General features: G+C 48.1%; 5 protein-coding genes across 5 annotated transcripts; 3 read left to right on the top strand and 2 right to left on the bottom strand.

Moving 5' to 3' along the window:
* Positions 1–697: 697 nt before the first annotated feature.
* UA08_08629 (hypothetical protein) lies at positions 698–5,659 on the top strand (the record flags this gene model as incomplete). The annotated part of the gene is made up of 4 exons (XM_020263728.1): positions 698–845; positions 953–4,598; positions 4,641–5,354; positions 5,416–5,659. The coding sequence occupies 4 exons, from the start codon at positions 698–700 to the stop codon at positions 5,657–5,659; spliced, it is 4,752 nt and encodes a 1,583-aa protein (XP_020116176.1).
* Positions 5,660–6,117: 458 nt separating this feature from the next.
* Positions 6,118–6,381, bottom strand: UA08_08628 (hypothetical protein; the record flags this gene model as incomplete). The annotated part of the gene is made up of 2 exons (XM_020263727.1): positions 6,118–6,195; positions 6,262–6,381. The coding sequence occupies 2 exons, from the start codon at positions 6,379–6,381 to the stop codon at positions 6,118–6,120; spliced, it is 198 nt and encodes a 65-aa protein (XP_020116065.1).
* A 521-nt stretch (positions 6,382–6,902) lies between these two features.
* UA08_08627 (putative D-arabinono-1,4-lactone oxidase) lies at positions 6,903–8,660 on the top strand (the record flags this gene model as incomplete). Its single annotated transcript, XM_020263726.1, has 1 exon — positions 6,903–8,660. One exon carries the CDS (start codon positions 6,903–6,905, stop codon positions 8,658–8,660), a length of 1,758 nt encoding a protein of 585 aa, XP_020116066.1.
* Positions 8,661–13,523: 4,863 nt separating this feature from the next.
* UA08_08626 (hypothetical protein) lies at positions 13,524–14,447 on the top strand (the record flags this gene model as incomplete). The annotated part of the gene is made up of 2 exons (XM_020263725.1): positions 13,524–13,578; positions 13,666–14,447. 2 exons carry the CDS (start codon positions 13,524–13,526, stop codon positions 14,445–14,447), a joined length of 837 nt encoding a protein of 278 aa, XP_020116064.1.
* A 615-nt stretch (positions 14,448–15,062) lies between these two features.
* Positions 15,063–17,532, bottom strand: UA08_08625 (hypothetical protein; the record flags this gene model as incomplete). Its single annotated transcript, XM_020263724.1, has 6 exons — positions 15,063–15,226; positions 15,296–16,234; positions 16,298–16,955; positions 17,057–17,283; positions 17,358–17,442; positions 17,500–17,532. 6 exons carry the CDS (start codon positions 17,530–17,532, stop codon positions 15,063–15,065), a joined length of 2,106 nt encoding a protein of 701 aa, XP_020116187.1.
* Positions 17,533–17,614: the final 82 nt, after the last annotated feature.

Genomic DNA, 17,614 nt, shown 5'->3' with positions numbered 1-17,614 from the left:
AAGACACTCGTACTCCGTACAAAGCATCATGATTCCGGATACGTAATTTGTTTGTGGGCGATGGAAATTGAAAATGGAAATCGTAATCGATCGACCCAGGGATGCGAGACTCAAGGGGCCCAACCAAAGGCCGTTCTTCTCCACAGCCGCAAAGAGCAATTCGAAAACAAATTCGCACGCCACCAACGTTGCTCTCGTCCGGAGTTGAGACGCCAACCTTAGACGAGGAAGGCCGAGACGAATCTTCAATCCAATATAGAAAGGACTACCTAGGTACTCCGTAAATGCCCAACGTAGACCGAGCTGGAGCAGGGCGGATGGATGCATGGATGATCGATCATGTTGGCAGTGGAGCCGCCAACTTTGACCGGAAGAACCACCGGAACGCGTGCATAGAAGAAGAGGCAGACAACAACAATCTCCTCCTGCACCGTATCAGCCCGCGTTTCGTTGCAGACAAACCCGCGCTCTTCCTGCTGCCGTCCTGTCTGGATTGCTTCGGCCGTTCCTGTCTCCCAGCGAGTATATTTGAAACACTGATGGATGGCTGCTGGTAGATGACTTGTTTAGTGCGTCCGTTGTGACTTGTCGTTCTGTCTAGCAGAGATAGCGTGCCCCGACCCGATCTTAAGGCTCCCCTCCCTCCCCAACATCCTGCCTGTTGTTTCCCTCCGTTTCAGCCAGTGCACGAATAAACATGGACGGCGGTTCGGAGGACGTGAACGAGTTTCTCCTTCGCATCCGGGAGTTGGGCGACAAGCGAGTGAAGGAGGATGAAGAGCGGACGCGCAAGTTGGAGGAGGAAATCTTGCAGGGCCGGAAAGAGAGGCAGGCGCGGCGAGCTGGTAAGCCCACAGCCCACCAGGCGGCTGCCGACCCTCCAGTTTCTCTCTTCACCATCATGCATCATTGGCCGTGGCTAACCATTCGTCCTGTCGTTCTTTCTTTCCAGAACGAGCTCGCTCGATTTCGCCCACCAAAGACTTCGCCTCGCCCGTAACGCCAACCTCTGCGTTGGCCAGCCACAAGTCATTCCCTCTTCTGCCCCCGCAGGTCTTGCAACCGTCGGGCAATTCATTTGAGCAAGACGCGCTGTCCTCTCTGAAGGCGTACTGTGAAGAACCGCATCACGAGTCTGGCAGGAGCATCCCTTCAACTCCTCCCAGGCAGCCAGAATTGTCAAGCGTCACCAAAGAAAGTGCAGAGGAATTGAAGGAACACGCCGCCCCCGAGAAGACTCCATTGACACCACAAGAGACAATGGACACGGTCGATGACACGATGCCATTAGAAGAGGACGTAACGCCTTCGCGCTCTCAGATCTCACAAGCGCTTTCCTCTAAAGACCCAACTTGGTTTCGACAGACCGCTGACCGTGAGAAGTCTTCTTTGGCTCTACGGAGGAGTGCAGAAAATACAATGTCTGAGACATCTTCTACCGAGGGAAGCTTCAGATTACCTGGTCTGACTCGTGACTCCACAGCTGAGCCTGAAAAGGCCCGCGACTGGGTTGGCGAGGATCGATCACGGTCTCCCTCAAGAGCAAGCTCTACATTCGCTGCTAACAGCAGCATTGGGAATCGCTATTCAAGCGTGTCCTCTGTTTCTACCAGCGGCTTAGGCTCTCCAGTGCCTTTATCTACTCAACGGCTTGATGCCCGAAAGACAGAACAGCAACCATCCAACGATGATCGCGCGCCTTTGTCTCCCAGTCGCACATCACCAGAGCGCTCCGTTTCTCCAACGAAAGGCTTGGGAGGGTTTGTGCAGAGCGCAATGATGAAGCGCTCTGATAGCATATCAAAACGATGGAGCGTGCAATCTCCCGCCAATCTTAGTCGAAGCAATTCAATTGTAAGCAATCGCAGCGGTGTTGGTCGTTCTGCATTTGGAAGCGACATGCTTCCTGATCCAAAACCAATCCGTGAGCATTCGCCTTTGTCGCCGTCGAGACCAGGCTCAAGCCACAGTGAAGCCACAGTTGTCCATCATACGAAAAGCAACGGGGTGAAAGACAATGATCAAGAGAAGATTCAGGGCGATACTAGCTTTACGAAACCCTCCTTACACACCCGCACTCGTTCTAGTGTCTCCAGCGTAAAGACAGGGACCGATGAAGCCATACATGGTGACGTCGAACCTCAGACACCACGAAGCCCCTCCAAGTCAATTGATCAAAAGCGCTGGAGTCCCACTAAATCCTCATGGCTTGAAAGTGCGTTGAATCGACCAGAATCGCCCAGAACGAAGACCACACCGGTCACACAGCAGCCTGCATGGTTGAGGGATCTATCCAAAGCGCGACAGTCCAGAGCCAGTGTTGACCTTGGAAGGCCAGCATCAAGTGGCGAGGCAACACCAAGTGGCTTGATGCGTTCGCCTCAGATCGGAAGCCATTCCAAAAGCCCTAGCGCCTCTCAAATTACCATTTCTAACATCAATGCTACCGTGAGCTCTGCGACAGAGGATAGGGCAACGCCCGACAATGACAAGAACGCCCAGTTGTCCACCTCAGACGTCAAGGATAATATTGAGATAACCCCGAATGACTCCAATGAATCTGTGGCTGCTACGTCTGAAGTCGACAGCAAACCTTCATCTATATCAAAAGCCCCCCCGCCAGCCCTGCCAAATAAACCAAAAACAGTTGCTGTCACTACGGACCACGGCGTATCTCATGCCAAACCCCAGCCAGGAGTGGTAGACTTCAGGTCAAACTTACGACGACGTGAGGCTACTAGTGGCAGTCCTACTCAGGCGGAACCGGAATTCAAGAACGTCTTTGGGAAATTAAGGAAAACAGAAAAATCCAATTACAAGGCGCCAGACGTATTCAAGGACAACATCATGAAGGGAAAAGCAGCCCTAAACGCAACTGGTGGCCCTAAGAAATCTGACAGGGTAGATGAGTTCAGAGAGAGTATACTAAAACAGAAAGATGCGATGAAAGCTGGTGGAGGTTCTATCCGCCGGACGGGTGAAGAGAATGGAAGTATACCATCGAAACCACCAGTCCCTATTCCTGAGGCTCTCTCAAGACGCACTCATCTCACTCGAACGGACAGCACTAAGAGCAATCTGTCGTCCTTTTCTTCTACATCACCAACAAAGTCCTCGGAGTTGGAAGGTCGACCGAGGCCTCTCAGTGTGTCAACTAGCCAAACCGGTGGGAATTCTCCATCTGTCGAGTCATCGCCACAATTGCCCTTGGCTGCTAGTACGATTGAACCAAAGAAACCCTTGAACATGGATCCTAATGCGAGGGAGAGGGAACCAGACTCCGAAGCCAGTTCTCTTCTAGCCGTGTTGACTGAGGAAAATAAGAACAAGGAAACTGGTCCACCGGTTCGTCCCTTGCCATCAAAAGTCTTAGTAGGAGCTAGTACAAAGACTACTGCTGAGCCTAGAGGACTTACTACTAAAGGACATATTGCAGACCGATTAAACCCTGCGCTAGCCGGCATGCTATCTCGTGGTCCGCCGCGCTCAGGAGGAGAAACGGAAAACTCTGCTAATAATATCCTGTCTACCTCATTGCCAACTCCTTCTACGCAGGAACCCGAGCCAAAACCGAGGGCTACGCTGACCCATATGACAAAGGGGCGAGCTAGGGGCCCAAAGAGAAGGCTTCCTGCTTCAAACAAATCCGGACCTAAGCAAGCCAAGGAGGAAGGTGGTCGCTCAAGAACAGAGTTAAATGAAGAGAAAAAATCCGTATCGGAGTCAGTCGAACGGAAGCCCTCGTCTGAAAATGTACGTTCGCCACCAGTGCCTGCAAAGAAACTAGACACACGTCCTGTCCTACCATCAATACCTGATGAACCGGCCGTGGAGCGCCGAAAACCGCTGATACCTTCAAAATCGCCAGATATCCCAAAATCGGTATTGATCTCTCCTGATTCTAAGGCGAGCCCCCTCTCCAAGGAGCAAAGTGTCAGCAACCAACCCTCCAATATTCTCCTCTCGAAGAGTCATACGTCTCCAGCAATTCCACCCAAGTCAGGTTCTCTACGTAAAGTTTCCACATCCAGTGACAAGAATCCGCCATCCAACGAGAAACCTACACCACCGCCTAAATCAGCCCCATTGCCTTCGACTCCTACGCCCAGTAACGCAACGCCGTCCCCCTCGTTTACGTCCAAGTTGAAAGATACCATTGTGAACTCGGCCAACACATCCCCCCTCCAGACGAGGTTCGGGTTAGGCATGGGACTGGGGAGCTCATTCTTTCAATCTCGACCAGAGTCACCGCTAGGCAACAAGAAATCTTCACAGCTTAACAAATCTCCTGCATCGCCACCAGTGCCACCCAAAAAGAACTTGACCATCTCTTCTCAAGTTTCTGATGGAACACGAAGGCCTTCTCTGACCTCACCAGTTCCCCGAACCTCAGAGTCTGCTGGAGTAATCTCCGAATTTTTCGACACGGTTCCAAAGTCCAGTGACAGAGTGGATATTGATCCACAACTGGTACTTACCACAGAAACTGATGAGCTAAAGACGAGGACTATTCGAAAGCAAATCTGGGAGATCACAGGCGACGGCAAGAAGCAAGATCTTCCTATTCACCAGGAATACATTTTGTTTGAGGGCAGTATGTATGTTTGTGTGCACAACTTTGAATGTGAATCCGGGAATAGGACCGAGGCTTACTTGTGGCTGGGCGATGAAGTGGCTGAAGCAGCCATGGAGGATGCTCAGATTTTCGCGCGGAGGGTCGCAAGGGAGAATGGTGCTCGATTGGAACTTATCAGGCAGGGCAAGGAACCAGCAAAGTTTGTTGAAGCCTTGGGAGGTATTATGATTACGCGGCGCGGCTCCAGTTCCCGGTCGAGCTCATCGGCACTTTATATGCTCTGCGGTAGACGGCATTTGGGTCAAATCGCATTTGACGAAGTCGATGTTTCTCGCCGGAGTCTTTGTTCAGGCTTCCCGTTCGTCATTTCAGCCAAATTTGGCAAACTCTATCTCTGGAAGGGAAAAGGTAGTGGAGCTGATGAGGTTGGAGGTGCACGGCTAATTGGAATGAACCTGGGGCTTACTGGGGAAATTGAGGAGGTCTCTGAAGGGGAGGAGCCAGAAAGCTTTTTTGATGTATTTCCTGATTCAAAGACGGCTGAACCAATGGTGACATCGGAGCACTGGCATCTCAAGCCTCGGCACGACAAGTATCGTTGTCGACTGCTTCGTATCGACCATATGTTGGGGCAGAAAGGAGGGTTTTGGAATCGACGCGGCTCTTCTTCGCCTGTGACACGACCCAATGATACTGTTCAAGAAATCGATCCCTTTTGTCAGAAGGACCTGCGTTTCTCGGAAATTTACATTCTGGACGCTTTCTTTGAGATCTACGTGTAAGTCTTATCGCCTAATCAATTCTACAGGAGAGACTCGCTAACAAATTGATCTCCATAGCATCATCGGACGTGATGCCAAATCTCGACCTGCCGAGTTCGCGTCGGCCCTGGTCTTTGCGCACGAGTACGGGATTTTGGCGGTTTCCCTCCAAGACCGACCGTTCATCCCAAAGAGCTACGTTGCCATGGGCGGCATTCCCGACTGCTGCACGGTTGCTTTTAGAAAATGGGACCGCAAACTATGGGCGACAACTCCACACATATTGCCATTGAATGCTGCCATTGAAGCTATCCGCTCCTGAAGATACTAACCCGATGCATATATTGGTGTTTTTTCCCGCTCTGCTTTCTTCATTAGGTGGCATTTTCTCGGTTTCTTTTGGCGGTTTTGATGACTCATTACTGATCTTGCTGGTGCTGTGTGTATATTAAGGATAAACGCTGAGGGCGGAACTCATCGTTGGATTCTCTGTCTGTGTAACTAACTTGTCATATTATTTCGGACGGCATTGATGTACCACTATGTACTGGATAATCAACACGCATACTACACTACGTAAATCTATTGTTGTTCAATTGGAAATTTTTTGACGCAGCATGGGTATCCTCATTTATTAATAGCAAAACCTAACGTATAGCCACCACAAAACTCGGCCAGGGGAATCACATTCGACCAATTCTTTGAGTCTGGATCTACTTCAAGAAGGTACATCACATAGTTGGCAGGTTCACGTAAAGAGATCTATCAAACAGTCATCTTTCATGGGGAAGCATCCCATAGAGCTTGTGGTGACGGTATATACGAACGCAAACTGTCGACAGCAGGGAAGAGATAGCACTGCCGTGGTTCATAAGTTATTAAATATCCTTGCTGCTCGTATCACGGTGTATTGCATTCACTTACAGCAGAGCAAGGCCCAGTACTAGAATCACTCCTCCCAGGGGACTTGCCCCCTTCTGTTCCCATACCAGTGATGATGAGGAATGCAAACCAGAAAACCGTATCAATGATATTTAAGACCATGTTTGCCTTGATGCTTGCCCAATTTCGAAACCGTTCAGTATGTGTGGTTAATAATTGATAAGCCAGAAATACGCCCGATTTGATGCACTGGAAATCGGTTAGCGCGTTCTGATTGGTTCTGCCCTGTAGATACGGACCCACAAACTAGTGCCAAACGGGTAAGCATACTTCTAGCAACGTCCGCAGTCACATGACGCAATCAAGTCACGTGACTACCGGTCTTACCTGAGAAGAAATTTTGATTCGCTGTATTTTATTTTTTTTATGTCTTAGTGTATTGCAATTTCAAAAGTTACTGTCGCCATAATAACGGCGATGGTGGCATGATAAGAGCTTCAGCAATCTAATCGGTAATTTTCATGTGGATCTGCTCTTTTTCGCCCCTCAACTCTGGAGAGAAGACACGATGAAGCTGTCTGCTGCCATGAACGCTCTGTCTCTCATCGTCATGCATTGAGACCACCGCCGTCACTTTGCTTTTTTTTCTTTTTTTTGGCCCTTTCCTTTTCGCAGAGTCAGACATGTCGATAGACCCCACCATCGCCCGCGAGCTCTCCCGGCTCGACCCGGCCATCCCGTTTCGCGCCACCACGAAACATGTGCACTCGACATGGGCCAAGACGTTCTACTCGCGGCCGGAGCTCTACATTCAGCCGCAGAGTGTTGAGGAGATCCAGAAAGCTGTGACGCTTGCGCGCCGTTGCGGACGGAGATTAGTGACGGTCGGCAGCGGTCATTCGCCGTCCGACCTGACCTGCACCTCCGCGTGGCTGATCAACCTCGACAAGTTCAATCGCATCACCAACGTGTCGCCAGAGACCGGTCTCGTGTCGGTGCAGGCCGGAATAAGGCTGCGCGATCTTGGCCGCGAGCTGGACAAGCACGGGCTGGCTCTCCCCAATCTCGGCAGTATCGACGATCAATCCATCGCCGGCGTGATCGCCACCGGCACTCATGGCAGTTCTTCGCGTTACGGCCTGCTTTCGGAATGCATCCAGGCCCTTTCAGTGACTCTTGCCAATGGCCAAACCGTGCGATGCAGTGCAACCAACAACCCGTCGCTCTTCCGCGCGGCCCTCGTGTCACTCGGCGCGCTCGGCATTGTAACTGAAATATCGTTGCAGGCCGTGCCTGCCTTTCGCATTTCCTGGGAGCAATCACTTCATCCGCTCTCGAGTCTGCTCGATCGCTGGTCCGACGATTTATGGACATCGCACGAATATGTGCGTGCCTGGTGGCTTCCCTACATGGACCGGGCCATTGTCTGGCACGCTGATAAGACCGATCTCCCCATGAACCCTCCGCCGAAATCCTGGTATGGTGGATGGCTGGGTTTTCACACATATCACAATCTACTTGCCTTAGCAAACTGGTTCCCACGGATTCTCCCTTGGGTCGAGTGGTTCGTGTTCGGCATGCAATATGGATTCAAGCCCGACTCTGTGGTGACAAAAGCCGTGGAACAATCGCACAAAGGTCTGCTGATGGACTGTCTTTATTCACAATTTGTGAACGAGTGGGCATTGCCCTTGGAGAAGGGCCCGGAGGCTATCACTCGTCTGTCAGCGTGGATTCATGGCGACCAGGAAACTGCGCGAATTCCATTCAGCCCCAAGGGCGTTTGGGTTCACTGTCCTATAGAGGTTCGTGTATCCGACACGACTATCTCTTCCTCGCCACATCCTTACCTTGATCCAACGTGTCGACATGGACCTACTCTTTACCTGAATGCCACGCTCTATCGCCCTTATCTTCGGGATCCGCCGTGCAGAGAGCGCTACTACGAAGCATTCGAATGGCTCATGCGTGACTTGGGTGGCCGTCCTCACTGGGCGAAGAATTTCACTACATTCTCCTCGGCTCAAGATCTACATGATATGTACGGGGACGACATGGAGCAATGGCTCAAAGTGCGCCGCGAAGTAGATCCCGATGGTTTATTTGTCGGAGAATGGCACCGGCGGAACCTGCTTCTGACAACCGGCTCCCAGAAACTCGACGAAAGCACGACCATGACGGCCGATATAGATGACGGTCAGCTTCTCTTAGGGGAGCGGGTGGCAGATGTGCGGAGGCTGGGAGGCCCTGGAACTGGAGATGGACTGGAGTGGGTGGGAGATCGTCGCTGGGAACGGACAAGTTCTGCGTCTGGACAAGATTATGACAGCGACGGCCAAAGGCCAGGATCTCCAAGCCCGCTAAAGACATCGACTAGTGAAGAAAGCTTTGATCTCCTGGCCCACGGAGAGGCCAGCATCATCATCCCAGACAAGCAATAGCCTCGCACGTTTCTTTGGTGGGCATTTGTCATGGGGAAAAACCCACATTTGTAAGTAGGCTTATATCCGAAGATTTAGACAGGCAGGCGTTTCCACATGAATGTTTCCTTGCTTGTTTCTCGTTGTACAGTCGGATTTTTTTGTGAGGTGCTGCTCTCTTTCTCGTTAGTTAGCACTCGAGTTATTAGACTAGATTCAGAAAACATATACCTGGAGACGACGGGGAGCTTTCTTTTTTCTTCCTCCCCTCTCTTTCACATGGCTTTCATGCTCGCATTTTTTTCAAATTCAAGTTCTTCCCCGAAATGGCAGTAGATACCTACTGCCTACCTGGGTAAACAAGAGATCGATCTTCTTTGTTCAGTAACTTTAGATGTTGTTGCCTACATAGGTAAGTACTTGCAGCCAGGAACAATGATGAACTATCAGTATTTACCAGGGTATATGGCACCTACCTAGTTATCTAGTGTCCTGTCATAGGAAACAATCCGTTTGGCGGTTATTTTGTCTCGAGTCCGCGTTCTGTCACATACATATCTACTAACCTAGCATCTCTGCACGAGAGAGACAAATAGGAACTAAGGGTATTCTATCGGTGTGACACTAAAATTTAACTTTTCTTTTTCATGACAATGAATAGAGAAAAAGGAAAAAAAAAAAAAAAAAAAAAAAAAAAAAAAAAAGAGTAAAACGACAGAACAAACGGGAGCTTGTTCCGTTGCTTGGCTCGAGAAGCCCGAAATCGGTAGATTGACTATTGATCAGCGCTGTCCAAAGGTTTGCTTTTTCTTATCCTACTGACCGCGTTTGACAGTTGCATTCAAATCTACCTATTATATGCAAGTTAGGCTGATTGAGCAAATGCATTTATGCATGCATGTATGGCATACGCAGTGTCGTTGCTCAATGCCCAGTGACAGTGGCTGCCAATTGGCACACGACATTTCTCTTAGCTTAGTAAATATCTAGGCTAACTACCTACTATTTGCTATTGACAGCTCTTCGGGGTTGTCACGGAGCTTGACTTGCTTGCTTGTACTATAGGCAGGGATTTATTGACTCCCTTTTTTGAATCGATGCCTTATTGAGAAGGGGAGCAAAAGATCAGTTAGCATTTTTATTCTGTTGACCGAGTGGCATTGTCGTTGGAAAAGATACCCAGATCATTTTCGTCCTGTAGATAGCACTAATAAATGAATAGGACTGCGTATCTGTTCGATTAATTCTTACTGCTGATTGGCCATTTTCTTCGTCCTGCTATTTACGTCTCCATTCTTCTTTCCTCCTTCCTTTTGGATTTTTCTTTCTTTCCTTTTCCCACTGTTCCTTCTCTGGTTTCGATGGACTGTTGCATTAGCTTTATGTACACGGGCCACTGATCAGCTCGTCTCATGCATGCCAAACAAAGAGCGAGTAACTCCAAGCAGGCAAATTAGGGTTAAAAACTCCGTCCCGTATGTACAGTACCCGTTCCGTAACCAGTTAGCTCTTCACGGTACGGGCCGAGGCCGTGGAGCTTAAGTTTAACTGTTCTCCAGACTATAGACGTTCTATCAGAAGAGAATCAAGAGATAGGGAAGCGAAGATGAAGCGATTCATCAAGATTAGTCCATAACTTCAGCAAAAGTTATTGAAGCCTGCGCCTCTAGCTTCATTCTGCCAATTAACGGCATGACAAACACATGCCGGATATAGGCGGATGGTGCCTGTGCATTGATTGATTATTTAGCTACTACCGGAAGTAGTTACCATGTACATGTATATTTCAATGGGCGGCCTAACTCTTTTATTACCATACATTACAAATACGCAGCATCCAGCATAGAATATGAACATTGTACACACACTAAGTCGGCCAAACCACGCGCCTTCTAAGCCTCAGTGAGGCTGGCATCTATAAGGCTGGGACGAACCGTGCTTAGTTGCTTCTAACATCCGGACTGTTTGGTTGGTTGATGGACTCTCAGCCCCCTCTCTCCTTTGCTCTCCTTTCTCTTTCGTCTGGATAATTCCTCCCGTTCCTATAATCTCAATGGGCAAGGGACGGAATAATTGCTATTCAAAAGTATCTTACTGCCGAGCGACTATTGGCCGCAATTCCTCGGTGTTCTACAATAGTAACCGTTCCGTGACTCGACCGTGGGCTATGTAATAAGCAGCCAGCCAAAAAAAAAAATGAAAAAGAAAAGAGAAGAATACTAAAGCATCTTAGATTCTAGTTTCATCGAGAACATGAATCATGACAAAATATTTTTCCTCACCAACCTAGACACATGGGAATACCGCATGCGTTGTCTCTTATTCGCATCCTCAGGTACTTGCAAATCTAAAGATTCTACCTAGATATGTAGGTACTTACCCACCCACGAGTGACGGATTCTTTTCCTTGCCGAGCTTAGGCGATGAAATACATAGTGTTCTCTATAGTTATTAGTTATTACATTAGTACACAAGTATAAGTAACGGCATTTACAATCAACGTCCCATATCCAGGTTGAGAGAGAGGGTACTACGTAGTACACTAGTAAGTAGATATCGGCCCCTCCCTTCTTCCACTCCCTGAAGTAGGGATGGTACGTATACCCATGCAACGTGGAAGTCTCGTCCAAATCCATTAACGCAAGCCATATAGCACAGTTCTACTACTTTCTTTTCTTGATTAGCCGATAAAACAAACAAACACAGATTTCGATGAAGTACGCTATAGGAGGCTGAAAGCGGATAAAGCTGGACGGAGAGTTGAACGGTCTGAGCACAGGATGCAATCAATGTATCTTTCAGCATTATTAATGCAACGTATTTGAAATCTTGTTGATGTTAGGTTACCTTTAATCTAATAGTGATGTGAGCGTATTGATAAAATTGATTACTACTGGTGTCAGTCATCGTTATATGTCGCCTGAATGAAAGAGATGCTTTGAACTAAACATTTTCCAAATAGACCAAGAGACATACACAAGACTAGTTCATGGTGTTGTATACTTCAACAAAACTCACCTACTAGCGTAGTGTGGTGACTTCAGAGAAGGGAGTACCCTACCCAGATTCTAGATTAAAAAGAATCGCAAACGGAGAGACAAGACAATATGACAGAAATAGATGTATCATAAGCATAGCGTAGGCTCTGCAAAGTTCTTGCTTTACTCTAGATAGCACTTGTGCTATGATAACATCCATATTTTATTGTGCAGAAAAGAACATGACAAGTTATGACCGACCTTGCAGAAAGAATGCTAAATCGCACTCTCTTTGTCCTAGGCTGCCGAATAGCCAGCCGGCCTTGTCCTCGTCTTTTCCCTTTTGCCTTGCACCGTGGCCTTCCTGCACGTCATGCCGGATGTAATATCCACCCTGGGTATCGACCCCATCATTGGACTCGAGGAGAAACTCGCCTCCCTTTGACAGTTAAAGCGTTGATTGAGGTAGTTCTGTTTTGAGTTAGGGTGTTCATTAGTTGGCTGTCATTTGTTGCTCGTGTCTCTCTATTTTTATTGGGATTGGGCTGGAGGTGACTTGGTCTACATTAGCTTTGACAAGTTGAAAACGAATCTAGGTAGGCGCGGCAAACGCCGACATTTTCACCTGAAGTCAGAATTAAGTAGGTAAACAAAATTCCCATCGGAGAATGTGAGGCGGTTTGGGTATACACACTTCCAAACTAATGTATAGTCCAGTCCCTTTTCCTCTAGGTCTAATCAGTGCGTAATACCTACACACTAAGTTTAACACATCAAGCGAATAGCAGGCCGGATCGAACACTATCTCTCATGGTATTGGCTTCAATTGACCTTCGGGTATAGGAATGAATGCCGGAATGATTGAGCATGTCTGCAATAGGAAAGGCACCTTCGGTATCCCACCAGTAGGTAAACGACATCAAAGACAGCCTTGTCACTTCGAAAAGAAAAAGGGTTCGTGTATATTCGTTTTTATTGAAGCATAACGAGAACCGGGGAAAAAAAAAGCAAAACAGCCTAAGCTATATGCGTTTTCTGCTCTGTGCGTCAGAACCTTCGAGCACAAAGACCAAGCCAGTAGAACATAAACTACCTTTTTTTTTTCCCTTTTTCTTTTGAAGAAATGCAAGTCATAGCAAAGGACCGATAGTTGGTAATAACCTCTGCATAATGGAACGCCACCCTCGGACATCTGCCAGTCAGAGTCCACAAAAACAGTTGTCTCACAGTGCAGGGATTGATTCACGCGACAAACCACATAGGAGCAAAATCGCAGACGATGTGTCGTCAAGAGACTTTCTCCACGTCACCGAGGTTATATAGATGCGGCATTTTGCTATTGGCCACAATCATAGAAATGGATATCCCTGTTTTGATATGGCCGTCCCATGTCAAATGTAGATTTAAACCAAGAAATCTACCTGTTCTTTTCAATCCCCCGTTCCCCCCGATCTCTCAGCGTTCCCCTGTTTGTACCAGGATATTATTTGCTCCCGATTTCTTAAGCTCTCCAAAAGCCACTTGCTTTTGGATGTTACCTGATCATTCCTGTCTCAAGCCTCCCCGAAATTTTGTGTTTCACGAAACATTCAACGAAGATACGTCGAGATTTGGCAGATGTCCCGGCAACATAAAATCCTCTTCCCCAAGCTCAGCCCTGGTTGTTCGAGTTTTCAACTTCCAGGTTCAGAACTCTTACTAAACCGGCGTGACGAGGAAAAACCTGCCCATCGCGTATTTCGCACCAAAAGAAAGCACGTGCAGAGGGCTTGTGATAGATGCCGAGTCAAGAAGTCCAAGGTACTAATCTTTTGAAGTAACCTCACCAGTCCCAACACTAATTTACTCTGGTTTCCCTTTCAGTGCGATGGTAATCAGCCGTGTAGCAGGTGTATGGCCTACAATCATGCCTGCATCTTCCGTGATCGAAAAGCAACCCAAGAGAAAGTTTATTCACGAGGGTAAGTTGTTCCTCGAATTGACTGGCTTCACGAAGAAAAGAAAAAAAAAAAAAAAAAAAAAATTGGTATGACAAACGATATTAAGAGTTGCCTGCAGGTTTGTGGAAATGCTCATTTCTCAACATGCCGTTCATCTTCAGGCGGTGCGAGATCTATACAGGCGCTGTGTCACTCGCGAGGGTTTTCCTGGCTCGCCGCTGCAGGAATCAGTCCAGGGTTATCCAGGGACGCATGCAATTTTAGACCGCTTGGGACTTATTAAACATGCAGAGGAAACCATCGAAGATCCACAGAAAGTGCTCGCAGACATAGTCGATTATCTCAAGTCCTTGGATACTCCTACCCCGGAGTGTCTCGACTGTGCCGAATCAACGGACACAAGTGACACTACTATTTCTGGCGAGGTATCGCCAGAGCCGAGTACCCCGAAAGAGGCATTCAACATTTCTATCCCGTTCGTTAATTTCTCATGGCCTGGGACTTCGGACGATCGCCGCTTGTGCCACACATACGGCGGCCCTGAGCCTTTGCAACAGCAGCAGCAGCAACAGCAACATGTCAGCATTGCGAAACCCGTTAGCGTAGACGACACACTGGCTTTTAGGGGCAACTTCTCTCCCTCAGAAGTACCAGTACTGTGGAACGACTTTCCCTCACAGCTTCGGTTCATGCCCGCTGCGACTGATGCATGCCAAAGGGCCGGATTGCCGACTGACATGTCATGGCCAGCAATGGCAGGCCATCCCTCCACGAGCATGCCAGTAGGTTCGCGAGATAACGCTTCAGATGCATCGCTTTATACCACTGATCAAACTTATTTTCCGGGACTCTTTGGTTACATGCACCTTTACAGCACCAGCTCCTCCTAGTGACAGCGGATGTCGGAGCCTATTGAGCCGATCTGTGAGATAGTATAGTTATCCATGAGCAGTACATGCATGGTATTGGGATCTTTGGGTGAGGATTATTGTTCATTCTCGTTGAAAAGAGATCAGGTGAAGGAGAATCTTGATAGAGCACACAATTGGACTGGAGCATGCAGGAAGTGTGGGAGCATGGCCGTATTGCATTTGACATGATTTTCCGCATATTTAAAGCAGCCCATAGCATCTTCAGCAATATAGGCGTTGCACGATGGTCGAACAGCAGCTGGGATGAAGAAGGTGAATGTGTGAACCGAGGAGAGACAACTCGACGGTAGACCCAGTCATGCTTCCTGGCTAGTCAACTGTTAGGTACCTACACATCATTTTCATAAGATCGTATAGATTGCAAGGCAGCATGCCCATTCAATGCTGTATAGGTTCGCATAAAGTACATAGTCTTATTCGCTCGTCCAGATGCAACAAACACCTCACTAATCCATGACAAGAAAGAAACGAGAATAAAAAAGGACCCTTCAACAAATTAAAAGGAGAAGAAAGAGAAGAAGAGAAGTGAATGCAATTCTTTATTATAACACGAGGGAAATCATTGAGAGATATTTATTCGCCATCCGTGTCTGTCTCTGTATCCGTCTCACTGGTATCTTCCTCATCGCCCTCGGTGTCGCTCTCATCTTCTGAATACTCGTCCGATGATCTCCTCGTCTTTCTCTTAGGCGGGGGTACACCTGTCTTCAAAGCCTGCATCTGGCCGGCAATCGAATCTATGGCAGGTTATTAGTTATATATACGTGCTAGCGGCTTCCGTGGAACAGTGTGTTAGAAATCCGTACCTTCATCTGGTTCGCTAATGTCATCCTCCTCCTCGAGAGCAACCGCTTTGGCTGGGTCGTCTATGTGAAGGGTGATCTCCTTCTTAGTATCAAAGCCCATGTAGCTGTCTGAGATGAGGTGCAGTGCAAAGGTATAGTGGCCAACTTGGGGCGGAGCCTGGAACTGCATTTTGAGAGTCTGCACATTAAATGTGGGCTTCCCAGACTCGTCATAGATGGGCTTGTCAAATGTGGAAAAACTGAACGGAGGAACAGCAATCTTCCCTTGCTTTGGATCGGCAAGGAATACATGCCATCTGGGAGAGTGATCGCGAGGCAAGAATGGGGCATAAGTCAGCGGGGGTTGAATAGACTCCTGCTTTTCTTCGACTATCGAGCCATCTGGTTTCTTGACCCTCCTGGTTTTGCCCAGATTGCGATTGAGGAGAGCATCAAGGTCACCTTCATCGGGGTCAATATCTTCCAAGTCGAGTTCGTTGACCTGAGGGACAGATTTCGTCCCTGGTGGGATAACGCGACCCTTAATTACAAGCTGCACGAGACTGCCTGGTGTGATGACGCGCTCTCCAACAACCTTGAAGAAGGCCTTGGAGAGTTCAAAATATGGCAATTGCTTAGCAACATTGGTAGTAGCTTGGTATTCTTCCTCCGTTAACAGGCCAGGTCCTACAGTTAAGGAGCGTCTTTTCTCTTCTGTAAATTCCATGTACTTCTGTAGGCTGAGGTGCGTCTTCGCATCGTTGCCCTCCACCGATTTGACGACCTCGGGAGTGAAATGTGGCAACTGGAGAAGAGGCGATGAGCCAGGGGATGTAGCTTGAATGAGATTCTGGGACATTCGATACGCGCCAATGACAGGCAGGAGGTTGCCGAAAGCAAGTGAAATAGAGGCGAAAGACTCATTCAAAGCCAACGCAATAGCACCCGCTTCATATTTCTCTGTAAACAATCACGTTAGCTAAATCATCTGCAATCTTGCACTGGCTAAGGAGTATGGCAAACCTTCTTCCAACGCCGTATCTTCCAAATCAATCCTGTTGAGATAAGCCCATAGTAGCGAAAGCGCTTTTCTTCTGGTAGAGTCATCCAATTTTCGAAGAATTTCGCGGTCAGTCGAGGTAAAGATCTTCTCATCAAGAGCCAACAGTTTCTTCTCCACCTTAGCCAGACCTTCCTCTGACCTAGAGCCCTTCAAAAGTTCCTTAAATTCCTCACCGGTCGAAAGCGCACTAACGACACGACCGCCAATCAGATCTTCTTTGTATTCTCTGAAGATGTTGCCGGCACTTGCAAGGAGAACTTTCTCACGAGTAAAGCGTTGAGACCCGTACCACCACTTTCCTACAATATAGGGTAGGAGGACACCAAGAAGGCCTCCGTAGACCAAAAGAACGTACTTGCCACTACCCTCGGTGATAATCAATTTGGGCAGCGCAATACCGATGCTAAAGCTCTGTTTACCATCTGGGTGTCCGTATTGCAAATAATTGTTGCGGATTTCCTCGTCTGTCAGAGCTTTGTAGGCTTTCGTCAGCTCCACGAATCGTTCATTGAGGGTATCCATGGTCTCATTTTTGGCGGGATCCGGTCGAACTTTATCAGGATGGTAGATAAGTGACAGCCTCTTGTAGTGGCGAGAAATAGCTTTCTCGTCGGCACTCTATATCAGGCGAAGTCAGGAATGGCACCATAGCATGTAATAGAGCGAGGCAAAAGAAAAAAAAGAAAAAAAAAAAAAAAAGAAAAAAAGAGCGGACTTACCCTGGATACGCCAAGCACTTCATAGGGATCATAAATCTTTGGAACTGTGCGAGCTGTGACTATTATAAGGTATATCATCCAGCCGATGATTGCCCAGCCGACCAGCACAGCAATACCGCGTTTGATCCGTCTCTCTTTGCGCAGACGCTTCCGTTTCTGACCCTGAATGAGATCGTCATTTTTTGGTTTGAACGCCGAATTTATTCGGGGAGCGGTGTTCTCAAGTTCTACAAAGCGAAGAACATGTTAGTAGCCAGGACAAATAGTGGAAACCATTCGTGATAGTATCGCAGAGGCTTACTCTTAGGTGGGCTGAGGAGACTATACGTGAGAGGGAGAGTAACGAGGCCGGTCAGAGTGAGAATAAAGTATGGGAAGAATTGGCCCTATATCTCAAATCAGCTGAGTGCGCAAAGCAACACAAGGACTCCTCCGTTCGCTACCTGTTCATCGTAGTTGTATTCCGTTGAAGACATCTTTGACGCGGAAGGTACCAGCGAGGGCCGCTTGGGTGAGCGCACGGGTTTACAAGTCGAAGGCTGCCAGTACTGCAGATGC

Source organism: Talaromyces atroroseus (assembly GCF_001907595.1).
Source record: "Talaromyces atroroseus strain IBT 11181 chromosome Unknown scaffold_15, whole genome shotgun sequence".
In the NCBI taxonomy this organism is placed as follows: Eukaryota; Fungi; Ascomycota; class Eurotiomycetes; order Eurotiales; family Trichocomaceae; genus Talaromyces; species Talaromyces atroroseus.
Note: the sequence above shows the minus strand (reverse complement) of the source record. Positions and strands in the feature narration are given on the sequence as shown.